Below are 20,053 nucleotides of genomic sequence, written 5' to 3'. Positions count from 1 at the left end.
TGAATGAAGCTGCTAGTCACTGACAAACTTTGGTGCTACATTTTGTATGGAGAGAGAGGGAAATCCCACAAGGAATGAATGAAGCTGCTAGTCACTGACAAACTTTGGTGCTACATTTTGTATGGAGAGAGAGGGAAATCCCACAAGGAATGAAGCTGCTAGTCACTGACAAACTTTGGTGCTACATTTTGTATGGAGAGAGAGGGAAATCCCACAAGGAATGAAGCTGCTAGTCACTGACAAACTTTGGTGCTACATTTTGTATGGAGAGAGAGGGAAATCCCACAAGGAATGAAGCTGCTAGTCACTGACAAACTTTGGTGCTACATTTTGTATGGAGAGAGAGGGAAATCCCACAAGGAATGAAGCTGCTAGTCACTGACAAACTTTGGTGCTACATTTTGTATGGAGAGAGAGGGAAATCCCACAAGGAATGAATGAAGCTGCTAGTCACTGACAAACTTTGGTGTTTGTACATTTTGTACCCACAAGGAATGAATGAAGCTGCTAGTCACTGACAAACTTTGGTGCTACATTTTGTATGGAGAGAGAGGGAAATCCCACAAGGAATGAAGCTGCTAGTCACTGACAAACCTTGGTGTTACATTTTGTATGGAGAGAGAGGGAAATCCCACAAGGAATGAAGCTGCTTGTCACTGACAAACTTTGGTGTTACATTTTGTATGGAGAGAGAGGGAAATCCCACAAGGAATGAAGCTTCTAGTCACTGACAAACCTTGGTGTTACATTTTGTATGGAGAGAGAGGGAAATCCCACAAGGAATGAAGCTGCTTGTCACTGACAAACTTTGGTGCTACATTTTGTATGGAGAGAGAGGAAAACTATAGTTAACCAAATTTGACAAGATGTTCTTAAGATATGGCATTGTTTCTGAATGGGATGCATTATGACGGGAAGCAACACAATGAGATACAACGGATAGAAGTAGGTAACCCAATCCAATAAATTTACTCAAAAAATAGCTCAAACCTTGGCACAATTGCACTGGAATTCATTTTCAGAGTGGTGACTATCTATATCATTACAGAAACTTTCCAAATATCAAACAGCAGGGAAAGTGCTTTATCTGCCTTAAAATAAAATAAGGAATATCACATATTTCATCAAATCTGAAATGTGATATCTACCTTTTATGTAAAACTGGAAATTGGAAATTATCAATATAAGGAGACACACTTAAATAGTGCACATTTTAAAGACAACTTTACAAGATTTATTGCCACTATTAGTATAGCTGAACAACACATCTATTAGATGATGTAGGTGTATGCTGTCTTTTCAAATCTAGAAGATTTTGAATATATGACAGCTTATCAAATTTTCATAAATTACTGCTGGTATATTCACATAACAAATGGTAAAATAGTGCTGATTTGGTGTTAATTATTGTCAAAATTGGACAAAATGCTTATTTCTGCAATCTGCAATTTGATCAAGAACAGGCAAATGCCTAATAGTATTTTATTTCCAGTGGTGCATCTACATTACTTTGGATCAGAAATACAAATTTTGGTGATATCAGTTTACAGATGTGATCTGATCTGATGATGAAAACTTCTTCCATTGAAATATTGCCGGAGCAGGAAAAAACTAAAAAATAAAAAAATTCCCTATAGAATAGTGGTGACATCAAAACAATCACTTTATAAATACAACACATGACCTAGGTCCTTAATCACAATGAAATACAAAGGTAATAGCATTATATCAACTGTACAAATTATAGAGAAAGTCTAATAATCCCTACCTCCAGCTTCCATAACAGGATGTGTGTTTCACTGGAAATTTCACTTACAGATAAAAATGTATGAAACCATTTTGATCTGTATCAGGTGTTTAAAGGTCCTTTGTAGTAAGATGTCCAAGGAGAAAAATTGGCAAAATATCTGTAACCTGACATTTATTTCAGGCTCCTGACCTCACCATTTAGTAGCAAATTTCTAGGTGAAAATTTTCAGAAAATATTAACTGAAAAGCATTTCAAACCGTCAGATTGCAAAATAAATTGGATTTCTCTACGTTCAATTGGTGAAATGTAATCAAACATGTAAAGTGGTATTTTCCCTCTGTAACTGAATTAGCAAATGGACGAAAAATGAAGAAATATGCAAAAATATTTTTTCATTATTACTGCAATTTTTTGGTGTGCCAAATAAGAGTTCAAAGTGCAAAGCTACTTTCCCCGATTTACATGCTACATTTTTGCGATTTACTATTTATAGCCCTTGTCCTTCAGGACAGGTAAAAGAACGCTATGTTCCATCTGAATCACAAACATATTAAGCTACAATTCTGAGAGAAATCAGGGCAAAGGATATCGGTCAGAGCCAATGTCATCGATTTTTCATCAATACAGTTTTTATATCATTCTGTCTTTGACATGAACATGCGATATCTTGAAAGTATATCATGGTCAGTAACTTGAACAAACTTTGATATTATTTTTTGTCACAACATACAAGAAAACATATATTGCGATCCAAAGTTTTATGGGTCTGCAAAAGAAGTTAATGTATAGAATAGTTGTAAACAGGTAATGAATGCTGCATCATCTGACACATAAAATCTTTGTAGCTCTCTGTTCTACAGTGTGTCTATAAAGTAACAAATTCTAAAATATTGTCAATAGTTGCGTGCTTTGGTACAGAAATATTGTTCTGCAACAAACCTTATGCTGTCATACAGATAAATGCCTACCTTTGCAAGCTTCATTAGGACACTGATCATATCAGCATGTTACACCAATCTTTTTTATTTGCCCAGGAAATTGATACTTAATGACTGTTGGAAATTGCAGGTATGCTAATTAACAATATTTTATCAAAAACAGATTTACAATAACATTTTTACCATGACAACGACTACACATGACTTGAAGAGTGGTTTGATTTTACAGTACAGCTAACCCAGCGTTTGTAACGTGATGCTCCAAGCTTAGATAGATTCAAATCAAGTTCTCATCACTTAAACATGATTGTTTAAAACTTCTAAGACCAGGAGCCACAAAAGCAATAAAGCTATATGACGGAGAGAAGTTTAATTAAACGTTAAGTATATAGCGGATAAGCATCCATGTGGAGTAGGAAAGCTCCAGATATCTCTGTAATCCATGGTGTTGTGTTTGTCTGGAGAGGTGATCCATTTCAGACAGACAGCTGACAGAATAGGACTACTGAACTGAAAATTGGTATTGGGAACAGCTGAATCATCTCCATCCTAGCATTAGGCAGCTCTAACTCATTAGAGGTCAATTCCACAGAAAACTTTGAGCCTTATATTAAGGTGTGTGACTCAACACATTGACTTTTTTCTCAAAATAGGCTGATCCCAATGTTTTTTCATGAATATTGACCTTTTCTTTTCGACTGCCAATGACATTTTCGTTCATCACTGAAAAAGACATTTTTCTTTATCAAGTGACAAGAAAATGTTATCAATTGACAGTAACTTATTGTTGAGCACTATAGATAGAAAGAAGAAAGCAAGAGGTTCAAACGACTTGTATGATTATCACAGTCGTCCACACAATATTGATTAAGCTTTTACAATACCAAAAGAAACATTTTTCTCTTCTTTGTCACAATTGTTAAGTTTTTTCCAGATTAACTTATACGATCTTCACCTATGTATACAACAAGATAAATCAACCATGACTTCTCTATGAGATGAATTTTAACTCGCAGGTACATAGCATTAAAGCCACAACCCAAATTTAACCCTGATCACATGATTTTTTTTCTTTCTACATGGTCAAATGGTGGACGGGGACTCTCAGCTGTTGCCATGCTGACATACTGACAGGACAGGACGCAAAGCCAACCCAAAGAGTTCTAAATTTGTTTCATACAGAGCCAGAAGAAAGAAATCAACAGATATATCTTTACATATCCTAGATATAAGGTACATTTTACCATAAAAGCAGCAATATTATACATGAAAAGTACAAGCAATCTCCATATAAAGAGACTTACAATTCTCTGGATATGCATCGTATGTAAAACCAATTATCAGGAAGAATATTCCCTAGTCTTACATAAAAGATTCCCACCTAACATACAAAACATAGATTAACCATTATATAACTGACTACTGGTGTGTTAAACAAAGATTAGTTATCCTCAGTCAAACACTTACTGAACCTGATGACTGCACTAAACATATCAACTATTCCTTGATCAAAGCTTATGTACCTAATATGTATATTTAATATGGAAAGTATACATATTGTATGAAAAATTAGATTGTACATTGTATCTACAGATGTAACTACTCAAAGTGGCACGAGAATTTTATCTTTGGATAAAAACAGTAATTATAAAATAAACACGTTGAACACATAGACTGGTAGAAAACCTGGACAGGGAAATCCATCGGGGGACATGCACACATTTAGATACAGAAAATCATTCTTCTTTTATAATGTTACTACCATAAATTTTTTCCCGATACAGCCACTATCATTTAAGTGTACTGAAGAATTCATCAAGTACAATCTGAGTATTGACGGCCATTAGATATAAAGTTGGAAGTTTTATACTGAAGATCCTACTGTGATGATGAAGAATGCAAAAAGTTTACAAACGAAATGAAATATGAGCCTTCCTCAGAGTTGGAGATGCGTTCCTGTGTATCATAAGATTTTTGTGTCAAAAAGACTATGATATTTATCATGATAAAGATGACCATGACAACGTCTGGCTGGGCTTATAGCCTTTAATCAGGGATGTTGACTAGTTTTGATATTAAGGCGTCTAGGGGTGCCTAGCTTAGCCACAGTTGTCTACTTAGGCACCACATTATACTGTAATGTTTATATTTCAAATTTGTTTTGATGATAACATGCCTAAGTGCAGAAACTAGTCAACATCTTTGATTAAAGCCCATCAACCTCGCCAAGACATTGTCATGCTGATATTTACCTATTGATAACTCTCTATTTTACAGCTAGACTCTTGAATTCCCTGTGGAATACATTAGCTTTGGCATATCACAAAACCTTACCGCACGCTTAAAGTAGACATTGCATCTCCCATTCTTTGAATAATTTTCATGATTGACCAAAATAAATCTTGATGTCTTAAATAAAGAAGGAAGAATACACATGAAAAATATGTCCAGGTTATCAACATGTTGTAGTGGGTCTTATGGTGCTCTGTATATGTATGCAAATTGGGAATGGTAACTGATTGACCTGTTGTGTTGAATTTTGCTTTGGATTGGTCACCTATTAATTAACAAGTCTGTGTTCTACCTATGCTCCTTATATGAAAGATTGCTTCACTTGTAACCATGCTAACTTTGCAGCCGAAAGTTGAACACAATAGGTTGTTACATTCTAGTCAGCTTTCAATGATGGAAATTGAGCCTACAATGTCAAGGATCATGTTTAAGTCTTCAGAAAGAATTTCCTATGTATTTATCACTATTGCGATTCTTAGTTCCAGGGTCTATAACTGTATCAACAGGCAGGGAAATTTGTAGTAGGGATCCCCTTGTAGTAGCAAGAGACTACCTCCATGAACAGCATGCCAGAGATCCACTGCATATCAAAAGTAAACAAGATAAAGCATCTCTGTCAAAGACACAACCATGACAGCACTATATGACCTGTGATCTCAAACTTTCTCATAAATGCAAATCAACCCAAGTAGAGAATACGGAACCACATCCTTTTAATTAATTCACCTTAGATTCGAAGTCTGAAACTCTACTGATCTATCACAGTAACTTTATTACATTATATTCTCGCTTCAGCAAGATGTATTACGTTCAGTAAAGGTAAGCATGTTTTCTTAGGAAAGCAAATGCTTGACTGTTTTCACTTTGATATAGGTACTAGTAAATAATTGGGTGGTCCATGCTTTTTATGTTTACAAAACTATGCACTTGCAAATTCTTGACACAATAGCATGCAGAAAAGGAACATCTTATTTGAGTAAAAAATGATTCCAAGATGAAAGTTTGTTATTTTATTACCAACTTACCTTTACCAGGTAAGAGAAGTTGTGCAAAACACACAAACCCATCTTCAGCAATTTTATAGTTAACTATTTAAGAAGCACTTAAAAATATTAACAGGTTTTCAAAATGCAACATCCTAAAAAAATTATGTTAACATTTTTTACAGATAATGAAATTTAGAATTCTTCAGTATAATTGTTTTCAAGAGCTCTCCTTAATTGGGAAAGAGTTCTTGGATAATGTCAAACCTGGCTCTGAAAACTACACGCATTAATGACAGATGGAGAAATCCCACGGCCCTCTTCAGTTCCTTATTCTGGAAATCCAGACAGTGAATATGAGATAGGAAAACTAATTCTTTAGTGACTTTGAAGAAAAATACAAAAAACTTATGCCATTGTATTCATATGTAAACATAATCTATCAGAGGGACATCTCTCTGTCAAATCTCTCATTCCAATATAGAACGTGCAGATAACTGAAGACATTATCTATTTAATCCAAAACTTTAGAGCATCTCATTATTTAGCTGTCAAGAGTTTCAATTACCAGTCTGTCTCCAGGAGTAACACCAATAGACTGTGTGGTCATGTCACAGATATTCACTGCAACCACAATGTAGACATCTCTTACCGTCCCAATATATAATGGTGGTGTGACTAGTCGTTATAAACTTGCCAAGCACCAACATCACATGTATTGGAGGTGTCCTGTCTTGGTTTTTATATTACCCACTTTTCTACATGGGAATTTTACCTGAATCGCTAGTCTTCACAGACAAAAGAAGAACCATTTAACATTCAATCTGGTAGCTAATGATGTATAGCTGCCACTTCCTTGGAGGGTACCTGCTATACAGTCTTGATATAAAAGGGACACTCTCTAGAGTTTCTGAAGTGGATGCTTGGTCTGTAATTCACAGACACATATGACATAGCCAATGAGATTCATCTACAGAGGTGAGGACCTTAACAGCCACAAATAGCAGAACCAAAGATAGGTTTGAAAGTTCCCAGAGAGGTTTGGTATACTTCTGTCTGCTACAAACAGTCAAAGACAAGACCTAAAAAAATCCCCATCAATGTTAGACTACTGGAGTCATTTTCCTGCTGCTACTAATCAAGAAGCTATGGAGAAACTGGCCATTTCACACATAAATAACTATATCAATTCTGAGTCAAAATTACACAGCCATAGAGACTGTGAAGTACAAATAGCAGTTATTTACTTGGTGCATTCTTATGAGCCACAAATCCTAGGGTTAAAGAAAGGTAGGACATTCCCATAGAAGTTGCTTTGTACATTCTAGAAAATCAAAAATTGCAGGCCAGACCAAAGAGAGGCTGGAAAATGCCCATTGAGATCACCTGTGATTTTGACAGCCATAAACTACAAGGCCAAAGATAGGTTAGGAAGTTTCTAAAGCAATGACTTGGTATATTCTTGACAGTCAAAACTTCAGGGCAGGACAAAGAGAGGGTGAAAAGTGCCCAAAGAATTCACAAAAAATAAAGTCTATAGCCATCATGTCTGAGTAATGCTTCAAATATTGTTAAACAAATTAATAAATGTTTTGGCATTGATTTAAGAAACTGCACTAGCATATATATTGTTGTCATTTGTACTCATAGTGACCTGTGCTTGTATATGACATGACAATTAGATAGAGCATGTCAACTTCTGTCAAGAGATGTAGTAATTACGTCATGACCTTGTCTTCTCTCATCTCTTGTTAGTCATTATATAACATTAAAATATCTAATGTCAAAAAAAATTAAGATTTTAAAATCTTGTTAAAACATCTAAGCCTTGTAAAAGAGGTGGAAGACCTGTTCGATATGAAGATATTGATAAAAACTTGATAAAATGGCTGAACGACAGATGACAAAATGGTAACCAGGTGAGAGCGAAAGTTTTGCACTTCGAGGCCCTACGTATGCATAAGGCAAATGGAAGCCAGTCATTCAAAGCTTCCTATGAGTGATTTACAAAGTCCAAAAAGGACACAACATATCATTTAGGTGATCTACCCATGTCACACAACATATCAATTTGGGGATCTACCCATGTCACATAACATATCATTTAGGGGATCTACCCATGTCACACAACATATCATTTAGGTGATCTACCCATGTCAAACAAAATATCATTTAGGTGATCTACCCATGTCACACAACATATCATTCAGGTGATCTACCCATGTCACACAACATATCATTTAGGTGATCTACCCATGTCACACAACATATCATTTCCCCGACTGACTGTTGCTTTAACAGTTTTTTTTAATTTTGTACTCTAGATGTGGCTGCTCTAGGAGTATCCAATAGGTTAATTGTGAATATGGATAAAACACCTGTGTGGTTCCACATGCCAGGTCAATCAATATTAGCATTAAAAGGGGACAAAAAAGTCTGTGTTTACAGTACAGGGCATGTCAAACAAAAAATTACCGTGACACTAGCAGCTTATGCTGATGGCATAAAAATGGCCCCACAAGTACACTTGCCTGGAACTCATCCTCTACCCAAATGCAACATCCCGAGCAGTATTGTAGTATACATGTGGGGGTGGGGGGGAGCAAAGTCATGAAGAAAATTTGGGGTGTTAATAACACTGACAAGCTGCTGGTGTGGAACTCATTCCGGGGCAATTTAACAGAAGAAGTTAAAAAGCTAAAAGTACAACAGCCACCTCTGTGTTATTCCGGAAGGTTGTACATGTAAGCCCCAGCCAGCTGACGTTTCCTGGAACAAACCTTTCAAAGACAAGCTTGGAGAACTGTATTTCGAATGGCGTTTTAATGTTCCTGTGGAGAAAAACAAAGGGGCGAATCCTAAGGCAGTGATGTCACCATGGGTTAAGGGAGCATGGGACAGTATTATTCCCACCTCTATCAGGAAATCCTTCAAAAATGGCAGTATTACAAATTCATTAGACAGTAGCGAAGATGGTATTTTCCAGCAATACTCTGAATACAAGGAATTTGAAGGCTTTACTGAAAATGATGTCCAGACTGCAAATGATATTTTGGAAAATTTGGTGGGTGGTGCCCATGCACCTGATCCAATCGAGCTAACAGAGAGTGAAAGTGAAAGTGAAAGTGATGACAGTGAGGACAAGTAGTTCATAAGGCAGTCCTGGACATTAATCTTGTCGTTAATTGTGTAGAAATATAATTAGACCCGTGCTTTTCACTTTTCAGATTTAATTGTTCTTTTGGTTTTTGGATTTTCCTGTTTCATATTCATATGGTACATGTGTGGATATTTGGCACAAGATCAGTTTTGTGGGGTGGGGGTGTTTATGAGACAGGAGTGTTTATTGGAATAAATATGGTAAACAAATGAGAGGCTGAGAAGTTTCCACTGCAGAAGAAGACAGAGTGGAAACCACTAACTGTTCTGTTAATGTCACTTTCCAGTTAATATCACATTTTCTTGATGTATGTAAACATTGTCACTGCCTCACTGGCCAATGTTTCAAATCTTGGAAGTCCTGAACAAAGGATCAACTTACTTACCTGCAACATCCAGATAGGTCCAGGGAAGTCTAATATGTTTGGGTTTTTTTCAATTGGCTTGCACAATCCAAGTTTTAAAATTGCTTTTAATAACAACTCTTTGTCAATAGGACCATATCACAATGGTTGTCAGGCATATATGGGTGCCATACCACTAAGTTTTCCTAGATTCTACCAAAACTTCCTGAAAACAAGTCTTTGGTATACATATATATATTGGGATCCATTTCAAAGCAGAAAAGATTGTTTTTCAAAAGACATGATGAGAAAAAAAATCAACATATTATACAATACATTGTGTTTCTTTTTACAATGACCCATGGGGCACCTAACTGCGGATGTCAATGTCATCATTACGAATGTCGCCATCATCAAATTTACATGCTAAAGTGACTGATATGAACTTAAAGTTTCACAAAATATTACAAATTTCCAGGTAATTGAATAGTAATTATTGCATGTGCCCCAAAAAGCTTCAGGGGTCACTATGACTTTGCTGATATTACCAAAGGTGAACAGTTATAATTACTCAGTCACCTATTTCTGTCAGCAACACTTGATGAAAGTGCTCTTCAGAAAACATTTAAGTTGCAGAGATAGAAACTGTGATGATGCACTACGATGAAGCCTACACAATAATGGATAAATGAATTATGCAGCAAAATATCAGCTGATGACACTGTAGTGTCATGCCTGAATTTGACCACCTGTAAACTTAGTATGACATGATCTTTCATGATAATTCATGATAGCAGGTTAGATATCTCAAAGACAAAGCAAATCACAATTTTTTTCCGTCAATTTCTGTCAGAAACAAATCAGTTTGGCACATAAGAAAGTTAACTTCATGATTTAGAAGTCAGCAAAAAAAAACCCTGTCAACTGCTAATGTCACATTTCACTTATTTTCAAATCTTACGCTGACAAATGGAACATGACATTAAGCCATTTCTCAAAGAATACAGAATCCATAAAACATCTTACATAACATCCTTAGGTTGTTGGAATAATCTCCCCACATTTAAGGCTCCAATCCTACATTTTATGTCCAAAAAATTTCAGTTAAATTTTCTTTACTACAAAAAAAAAAAGTTCAAATTGAAGCATGCAGTAGTTATAATGGCCAATTGAGACAAGTAATGCTAGCTGTCACCGATGTAGCAATCCATCTTCTTTGCCCATTAACATTTAAGCACATCCATACATAATTTTATAGACAGAACTGAATCAGACCTATATCTGCTACGCCTCCATCCATCATCCAAGAAAATTTTCACATTTGATTTGTAAGATCGGCATTATTAGGTATTAGCACACATCTCCATAATTATATTAGCTGATCTATGTGACAGAACCACAGCCAATGTATCAAAGTCTCAGTGCAATACACTATCTGAACAAAACATCTTGTTGATCTAGTGTTATACTATTATCACTGCAAAAAATACGTGATGCATAAATTTATCATACAAATTTGATGTATGTCAAAACGTTAAGCTACAATAAACACACAGTGTGAAAATGCATTGCCATTTGGTAATAAAATTATCTCTGGATTAGATTTATCTCTTTCTAAAAAGTGCTGGTAATATCCTGGTCATGTCATGATACTGAGAATTATACTGTAGATCCTTATATATCAATAGCTCAGGCAATATTTTTTTATGATGGAATATTTTCTCTACTTGATAAACGTGTCGGATGAAATACGACTTCAAAGTGTCACCTGCAGTACTGTGTAATAATTGATTTATTTTGTAAGGTTGGTATTTTGTTCACGAGGATCCAATTGTACACATGTCTTTAAATTGGTGTCCATGCATGAAGGCATTTAACACACATTTCCACATATCCTGATTCACTGTGAAATCATTATTAATTAACACAAATATCAAAAGATTTAATTCCTTGTGAATATCACCAGCTACATAGTAATAATATGATAGGGAACATGACAAAATTTATCCAACAAACACTTCTTCCCCAATGGTAGTAGTAACCTACAACTCCTATAAATAGTAAGAGTGAATGTGACCCTCAAACCCTAGCTGACCTACCAACTTATTTCAGGATAACTTGGAATGATAAAGGTTTGATCAAAATCCCTTAAAAACTGTAGAATAATTAGAAATGGTGTTGCTATAGTGATGCCACTGAAATGATTGATAATTTTCTATAAATAGAAATACTGACCTTGACATTAGAATTGGACACAAAGTCATCCAAGTTCTCAAACATGAATTTTGTAAACTATAGTATCGTGATATAAATCCTTCACAAACTACATTTTGGGAGAATATTTTTTTCTATAAAGAGTAAATGTGATCCTGCCTTTGAACACTGAAAGACAATCTTAAGCATATGCCTTCTCATTGAAATGCCAATGTTTTTTGATTCAGTTGTTACCTTTTAAAGCATTCTAGTGATCACAACTCTTGAAGAATACTGTATTGCTATAGACATCAGCATGACTGCCAGTAAGTACTTCACTGTGCAGTATGCACTATGCAGTTAGGAATTATAGTGTAAACACAGGTAAAATTGTGGACCTTGATTTGGAAATTGAAGCACCATACACATACAACCTTAATTTATAGCATTCACTGCTTTACTAACAAGCAATGCGAATGTACAATACGACTAGCTTCTGTACTTTTCACTACTATTCAACCATTCTGTTTGATAAGAAAGCAATTTATCAGTCTGGATTCAGAATAATATGAAGCCTCTTAAATTGGACAAAAATCCACAAAGCTTGAGTAGGATAAGTGGACAAATGTATACATTTTATTTTTGCAGATTGTAGGTACACTGTACTTACCCACTGCTAAATCCTGAAAGGGAGATAACTGAATAGTGAATACAGATTCTGCAGCATAGGAGAAAAAGAGAATTGTCTACAAAGAGTTATTATTATTAAAGTATTAACGGCGCGTCAACTCATAAAAGGTCATTAGGGCCATCAACCAGTGAAACACACAGCAATCCAAAAAGGAAATAACATCAAACAAACTATAAGGTAAAAGACAAATGCTAAAAATTTTGAATGGTTATATTATCACAAAAGATTAAAATTTTAAGTCAGAGTCTATAAAACAGACCAACATCTTTCAGATAATGTAGAATTTTATTAATCTCAATGGTTTCAAAAAGGGTCTTTAGACTTGTAATAATACGATAAAAAATTTCTTGAGTAGACATAAGGTCAATGCAGTCCAATAAAAAATGTTTAACAGTGTCTACAAAGGGAGTAGTGTCTATAGAATCTGCCATCATATTTTTAGAACATAATCATTAAAGTGAGGTCAACTAAATGAAATCTTTTAGTCCCTTGTATACTGAATCATTGATAAAGCAATAAGACACAACATGAACTATTCTACGTGTGTAAAGAGTAGGTTGGATGATGGTATTCATAGACTTTTAGTGGTGGTAGATATAAATGCTGCTGTGAAGGCCTCGATGTTACATGCAGCTGTGATGAAACAGCCACAAAGAACTATGGAAGTGGGGTAAATTGTACTTTACATGCATTATTTTCAATAATGAAGTAATCACTGTTCATATTTTGTTTCTAAAATCTACCATTAATTTGAACAGATGTTTCAAACAGACAAGACATCTAAGAGGGATTTCCATTGTAATCAAACTGATCTGTATTTGTACTTCAAATCAATATTTTTGTTCTCTTCTTTCCTCAATTTTTGCTCTTAATTATATGAAATTTGAAAATCTCTCTTTTTAAAAAATCTCTCTTTTTAAAAAAATGATAAAAATCTTTAATTACTAAGTCCAGGATGGTAACCTGTTGGCCATTTTGTTTTTCTTATCAATTTAAACATAAAAAAAACATAACTAGAGAGTAAGGGTAACATATGTATGGAATTTGAAAAAGATCCATCGGGTACTTCAATTCTCAACAAATAGTAAGAGCAAACCTTTTTGTGAAAATCCAAAGCTGCAGCCTATGGTCCAGTTTGGTTCTCTGATCTGTCCTAAAATCAGAAGGACACAACAAGGGACCAAGGGGAACTTTCATGTGAACTTTTAGAAAGATCCCTCTAGTACTTTTCAAGCAATAGTAAAAACCCAGTATGGATGTCTGTCACCATTTTGTTCTTCTGATCAGTCACAAAATCAATAGGACATAACTAGGGGCTACGGGGGAATACATATATAGAAGAAGAATAGTCAAAACCATTTTGTTTTTTGAATCAATTCAAAATTAAAAGGTCACAGCTATGGACACCGGGATACCTACACCTGAGTTCAGTTCAGTTGACCCACTTGTTTCAGAAATCACACCGTTTTATTTTATTGAAGCGACGAATTTACTCCAAAGTTGTAAATATGGTCCATTGTCTTCATCCACTACGTTATCTCTAACACACCATTCATTATTGTGTACAGCCTGCGTCTTGGTGATTCAGAATTCTAATAACCAAATACAAAATAGAAATCAAGGAATTTAACCAACCCTACTGTGTACATTAGTTATATCCGGAATTTGACCAGCATCATTTTTACAACTGTGCCCTGATATAAGCACAGTGGTCAGTTAAAATGAAATAAAGTTTACAGTATTTATTTGAAAGCAATCCAGAAGAAGGAAACAAAACATTTCTCTACAATATTAAATGGTTTTTTTGCTTCAAAGTTGTTTTTTTTTTTAAATATATAATCAAAGAAGTGCATGAATGGGGCATTTTAACCAGGTATACTTTCCTATCATTCATTTTGGCCCAGAGGCTTCAGTTTGGCCTAGGCACCCCTCCTAAACAGCTGATCAGCTACTGGACATGTTAGCTTCAGTAGGGAAAACACTGTGTTCCCTTTTCTCCTCCCAAGAAACAAGATATTAAAATCAAACTTAAGTTATACCAGACGTAAATGCACCTAACAAACATTTATCTCATAAAAACATACTAGACATGATGTGTCACTTGTTTAAAATTGAAATCAGTATTTCTTAGGAAAATTCAAATAAAAGTAAAACCAAAGCACATTACTCAAATGTGTTTTTCTCGTTTAAGCACATAAGACCTTTACCCTTGTGGTTTTCATACTCTAGACCATTGTCACATCTCTTCAAATTGTAGTTTCCATACTTGAATTAGATGACAGTTTAAATCAGACTTGATGTAAAGTATGACACTCTAAATGAATGTTCATATACCTTTAAGTTGCGGTGATGAATGAGATAATCAGGAACATTTCATTAAAAACTATGTTGTGTAAATTTTCATTATTAAATTTTGAAACATTTTAATAATGTCTGTTTAAAGTTTAATTTGATTAATGACTAAAATTTTGCAATTTTTTAAAACATATGTTTTATTTATTAATAAGTTTTTAATACCAGTAACTGTCTCATAAATAAGCAATGTGTTTGTGTAATAGAACTATTCATAACACTTTATCACTGGGAATAGAGCTGAAATTATCATAGGCTAATACAGTTGTGGTATCGCAAAATGCACCAAAAACTGTACGCACATCATGTGCACATCGTGTGATACGATACTTATCATGCACACAATTTTGCAAAAGGATCTCACATTTTGTGGTGTTTGGTAAAAAAAGGTTCGCTAATATTACGGATTGAATTAAACATACAATTTGTGAAGTTATTACTAATTATTGGTGCCTCGGGCAACTAAAGTTGACCTGTATACGGGTACATACATAAGAGGTCCAGATCCATACTAGCTGGGTCACCCATGTAACAAACACAACACTTCACATTTATCTGAGCATATATTTTTTGTTTACAAAATGAATGAAAAATAAGAGTGAAAATAAAATTTCCTTTCTGACGGTATGAGATTTAAAATGATTCATTGCTGTGACATAATGAGGCTTCCATTTAATGTTTACATATATAATGTATATATAATGTGTATCCGTACACTAAGGCTGGTCACATGTGGCTCTTTGTAAACAAAACACTTAAAATTAAATAGGATATATAACTATTCAGCTTGTATCTGATATATCTACAAGAATCTAACCTATATATTGATGGTTTATCGAATATTTGCAGGTATAGTTCATACTTTTTTAGGCAAATACTGTCATGTCAAAAAGGGGATGCATATTATTCACAGGAACATGCCATTCTTGGGGGTTATCATTCTCGAGGTTCTCTGTACGCCATATTGGATTACCTCCCTTGACATAGTTATATTTAGAGTCGTCGGTCATATATGATAGAATGAAGATAAAAACACAAAGAATAAATTAAATTTTGAATGTTTTATTGCAATTCATTTATATATATATAAAAAAAAACTTCTGTCTTCACCACGCTCACAAAACAACTTGTATAGCATGATTACACACACACACCAACGTAAACGTAAAATGGAAATCTAAGTGACATAAAGGAACAAAAGCACAAGTTTACAATAGCACTACAAATTTTAACAGGTGCCGTGGTACTTACGACTTGCATAAATGAAACAGTAGACTGATAAATCCATAGAGCACTAAGTAGGAAGTTATGACCTCTCTGGATCTGCATGGCCTGCAGGCACAGTTCTGTGGTACTAGTGGGCTCTCCAACACCAGAATAAGTCTAGTATTAGTAGGTTCTTCTGGCGAGTATTGGGTCTCTTCCCCTATACGGTTTGCAGCTATTCTTTCATACTTTATTCACTCATCCATCCTTTTTCCTGGATGCGTGCGATCACACCCTTTGGGAAGTTTCCAGGGGGCAGGGTCTTTCATTTGAAAACGATGTAAGGCGGAAGTTTAGTCCCATCAGCCATACACACCAGCATCACCGCGAAACTATTCTTCTCTTCTCCCATCATTTCTCCCATCATTCCAATTGACATGGTTATACTATTGGTCGGGGCTATAGTAGTGTCTGAAGGTAGATCAAAAGGAAGAGGTGTTTTGTCGGTATTCCCAATTCAAGACGAGTTTTGTTGTATTTCTGCCTCATTTCGATGATCTTTGGAATTGTAAAAGTTTATCTTCAAAGTCGTCCGAAAGTTTTTGGGCAATTGCCATTTTCCTCTAGATATTCAACTTGTGTCTGTTCATAAATCTGACAGCCCATCCCATTGATTGCCTGCAGGTGCAGTTTTATAATACTGACAGCAATGCCGGCATCTCGGCAATCACATACAAAATTGTACAGCTCTCTCCTTCTCTGGATGCTCCGTGTTGCACCTCTTTCGGCCTTTCTGGTCAGGGGTTGGGACTTCAGGCATTCTTCTTTTTTCTTCCATGCCCCGATATTGGATGCTGGGATGTCAAAGTGGCTGCCAGCAAACATCCAGTTTCTCTTTGGCTGTAAATAATGTTCTCCGTTTCCTCATGTCAATGTCAATGCAAGCAACCTAACATTAAGTACCTTCGGACACTGCGGTGGGTACAGATACCATGAAAGATCATATCAGCACTGCACATATCACCTGCTTTTATGGGGACAAGATAGGATTGGAAATTTTCAGACTGTTAAAACAACATTGTTTTCTGACCAATAGCATGCGTTCAGCCAAAGCCAGATGTAATCAATCTCCTCATACTCAACATGTAACGTGTTAATAACTGTAAATTATCAAATTAGCCTCGCCTTCTGTACTTGTTAAGTCATTTTTTAATCCATAATTTCACAAAAGAGACATTGTTTAAATATTAGTCTTGATGTAAGATTTATAATTTTCATATTGTACAACATGACACATTAAGTGTAAATAATTTCAAATAGAAAATCATGCACATGTCCAGGGTAAACTATTTCTGATAGACAACGGTGTACACAAGAAGATAAAACAACAATCTTTACAATATTTTGGACAATATTTTTGTGTAATTAATTTAAGTTCTGCTCCGATTGCACTGGTTACTGCTATTGAGATATAGACACTGTGAGATATGATCAATTCTATGTTACCTTTGAACTACCTTTACCTGCAGAAATTGATTAGATTGTAAATTTAACTAAGCCATCAAGTTCAAATCACTCTATCTTTAGAATACAAAATGTACAAAATGATGTTTATTGGATTTGTTTTTCACAGATATTAATAGAATAAAACAAAACTGTACGTGGCCTTGTGCTGATGAACACTTTTTAATAGATTCAATGCTTTCAAAAAACACATAACTGAACCAAATGCAATCTAAATTAGCTTTCTTGATCTCAAAAAAGGCCACAATTCAAAACTTATTTATGTTATGAACCGTGCTAAGTCATGTCCATTCTAATGATTCAGCACACCTACGTATGGTTTATGGCTATCTAACCTTTCAGGTCACCTAAAAAATTTGTTAATCTATTTGAAGTTGTTTCTCTGTGGAAATGCTGACACATTAACCCAGACTCGACAATCAGATTTGGATGGGCTGACTACCAGACAGCGTTATGGGTTTCCTGATTTGTAAAAACAGCAAAGGGCCTTTACATCAATGAACAGTATTGATTGTAGGATTTCTAGTTTTGGAGAAGAAGTTTTTTTACTAACTTAAAGATGCAATTGTAGGTTGTGTGCCAGAAGTACAAATATACGGATAAAACAATATTAAATGACCAACTGAGAGACAAAATAGACTTCTCTTTAATATATCCATTTCTAAACCTTGACAAAAATCTTGTAGTATCATGACACTCAGCACACTTTCATTCCTTAAATGTCAATAAGATTAATTTTGTACATACCTATGGATATTTTTTGTTGAGCTATGTATTTTTCAAGCCTCTTCCTGAAGATGATCTCCCCACCATATTTGCCCACAGTACCATTGTCAACGAGGAGGAAGTAGGAGTGATTACTGTTAAGGACTGCATAATTAGTTTTAGGTGATGACACACAGTGGTATGGCACCACTTTCTGAAACAGAAACAACACCAACTTTAACAAACTACAAATTCCTGGTGCTAATATTGTATATACAATTAAAACTTTCTTAATTGGAAAAGGCTTGATACAAATCTCTGATTATTACAAAGTAAATCTGCAGTTTTGTTTCTTCTTATGAATTTGGATCTAACAAAACAAAATTTCAAGACAAAGTAATTTCTGAATAAAATGTCTGCACCAGTTAAAAGAAAACCTTTATCATTAAAAATAAAACATTGATGCCTGATTTGGAATCCCTGCTAGTTTCTTCATCACCATTTACAAAAACAGAAAGTATTTCACACATGTTCAGACCATGTAGCATTTACCAGCAAAAAAATCCATACCTGTTATCATCAAAATGTTGAGGATGCACTTTTTGAGTGGTGAATTACAATTAGAACCAGAAACATTCCATTAAATGGACCAATGTTGATAAAGAAAGCAAATGATTTTCGCTACAAAACTTCAAGCTGAAAATTTTCAAGCAAACTCTCCATAGCTTAATAGATTAAAAAGAATGCAAAGGAATTGTTTGCAGATTAATCAGTGTTGAAAGCGCTGTTTTAGACCAGAATTGGATGGATAAATGGAAAAATGACACAACTTTCCTTGGAAGGATATTACACATGTGACATTTTAACTGCTGAACAGACAGGGCTATTTATAAATGTCTCCTAAATAGAACACTTCAGTTAAAGGAAGATTCCTGATGGCAAAAATGGGAAGAAATGGCTTGTGCCACTTTGGATAGTTTAACAAAGATGGAGCTGCCAGTCACTGGAAGATTCAGAAATCAACAAGGCTTTAAAGATGTAAAAAGTTTTCCATAGAGTATAACTGGAATAAAAAAAAATGCATGGATGATTGATAAACTTTGTAAGAGAGGGACAGAAAATTAGATAGGAAAATGACAAGAAAAAACAGAATAGTCCTTTTGTTTGAGGATAAAAGTACAGCATACCTGAGACTTCAAAATCTTCAATTGGCAAACCAATAAGTTGTTTTTGTACCTTTATTTTATCCATTGAGCCATTGCTCTATTTACTCTATTGAATTATTTCAAATTATGTAATTATCTTTTCTTAATTTAAAAATAACAAAGGGCAATAACTCCTACACTATGCAAATGATAGTGATGATTATTGTGCAATGCAGTTCTCTTTGACGAGATCTATCTACCTTTGAAGTTTTATGCTAATACCTCTTATGGTTTTTCTGCTATGATCCAGATAAAATTAAGGCAGATGGACAAAACAGCGAATATATGCTCTCCCTTTGGGGAGCTTAATAAAAGACTATAAGGGCAATAATTAAGGCTCAAATGCCACAAAGAAATAGACAATATGTCATGGTAATACAATCTGCCTGATGATCATCTTGATATAATAAGATGTAGGACTTGATCTTATGATCAATTTACTATGAAGTATGAACCAAATCTGTAGGAAGGTTAGCAAGATACAATACTACATGGCTCTGAATGGAACAAGATAGGAAGTGACAAATGGACAATTGTAAAACTATATGCCCATCAAATAAAATAACGTAGATATATAAAAGACAAATTTATGACCATGATAAAGTAATGCAAGCTTATACAGCTATATAAGGTATCATACTGTAGATTCGACTTTATAGTGTTTTATCCTAACAACTTGTCAAAAATTTGTTTGATCAGCCATTACATCAG

The 20,053-nt window shown here is 34.7% G+C and overlaps 1 protein-coding gene across 1 annotated transcript in view; it reads right to left on the bottom strand.

Annotated features, from left to right (window-relative positions):
- The window catches only part of LOC132551992 (transient receptor potential cation channel subfamily M member 3-like), a 92,415-nt gene that overhangs the window by 62,169 nt on the left and 10,193 nt on the right, over positions 1-20,053 (bottom strand). Inside the window, 1 exon segment of the mRNA XM_060216138.1 lies at positions 18,180-18,347. Coding sequence (XP_060072121.1) covers positions 18,180-18,347 — 168 coding nt within the window.

Source organism: Ylistrum balloti, unplaced genomic scaffold (genome assembly GCF_031769215.1).
Source record: "Ylistrum balloti isolate Yb309-2 unplaced genomic scaffold, AGI_CSIRO_Ybal_v1 Utg370230, whole genome shotgun sequence".
NCBI classification, from domain to species: Eukaryota; Metazoa; Mollusca; class Bivalvia; order Pectinida; family Pectinidae; genus Ylistrum; species Ylistrum balloti.
This window is presented reverse-complemented; position numbering and strand designations above follow the sequence as displayed.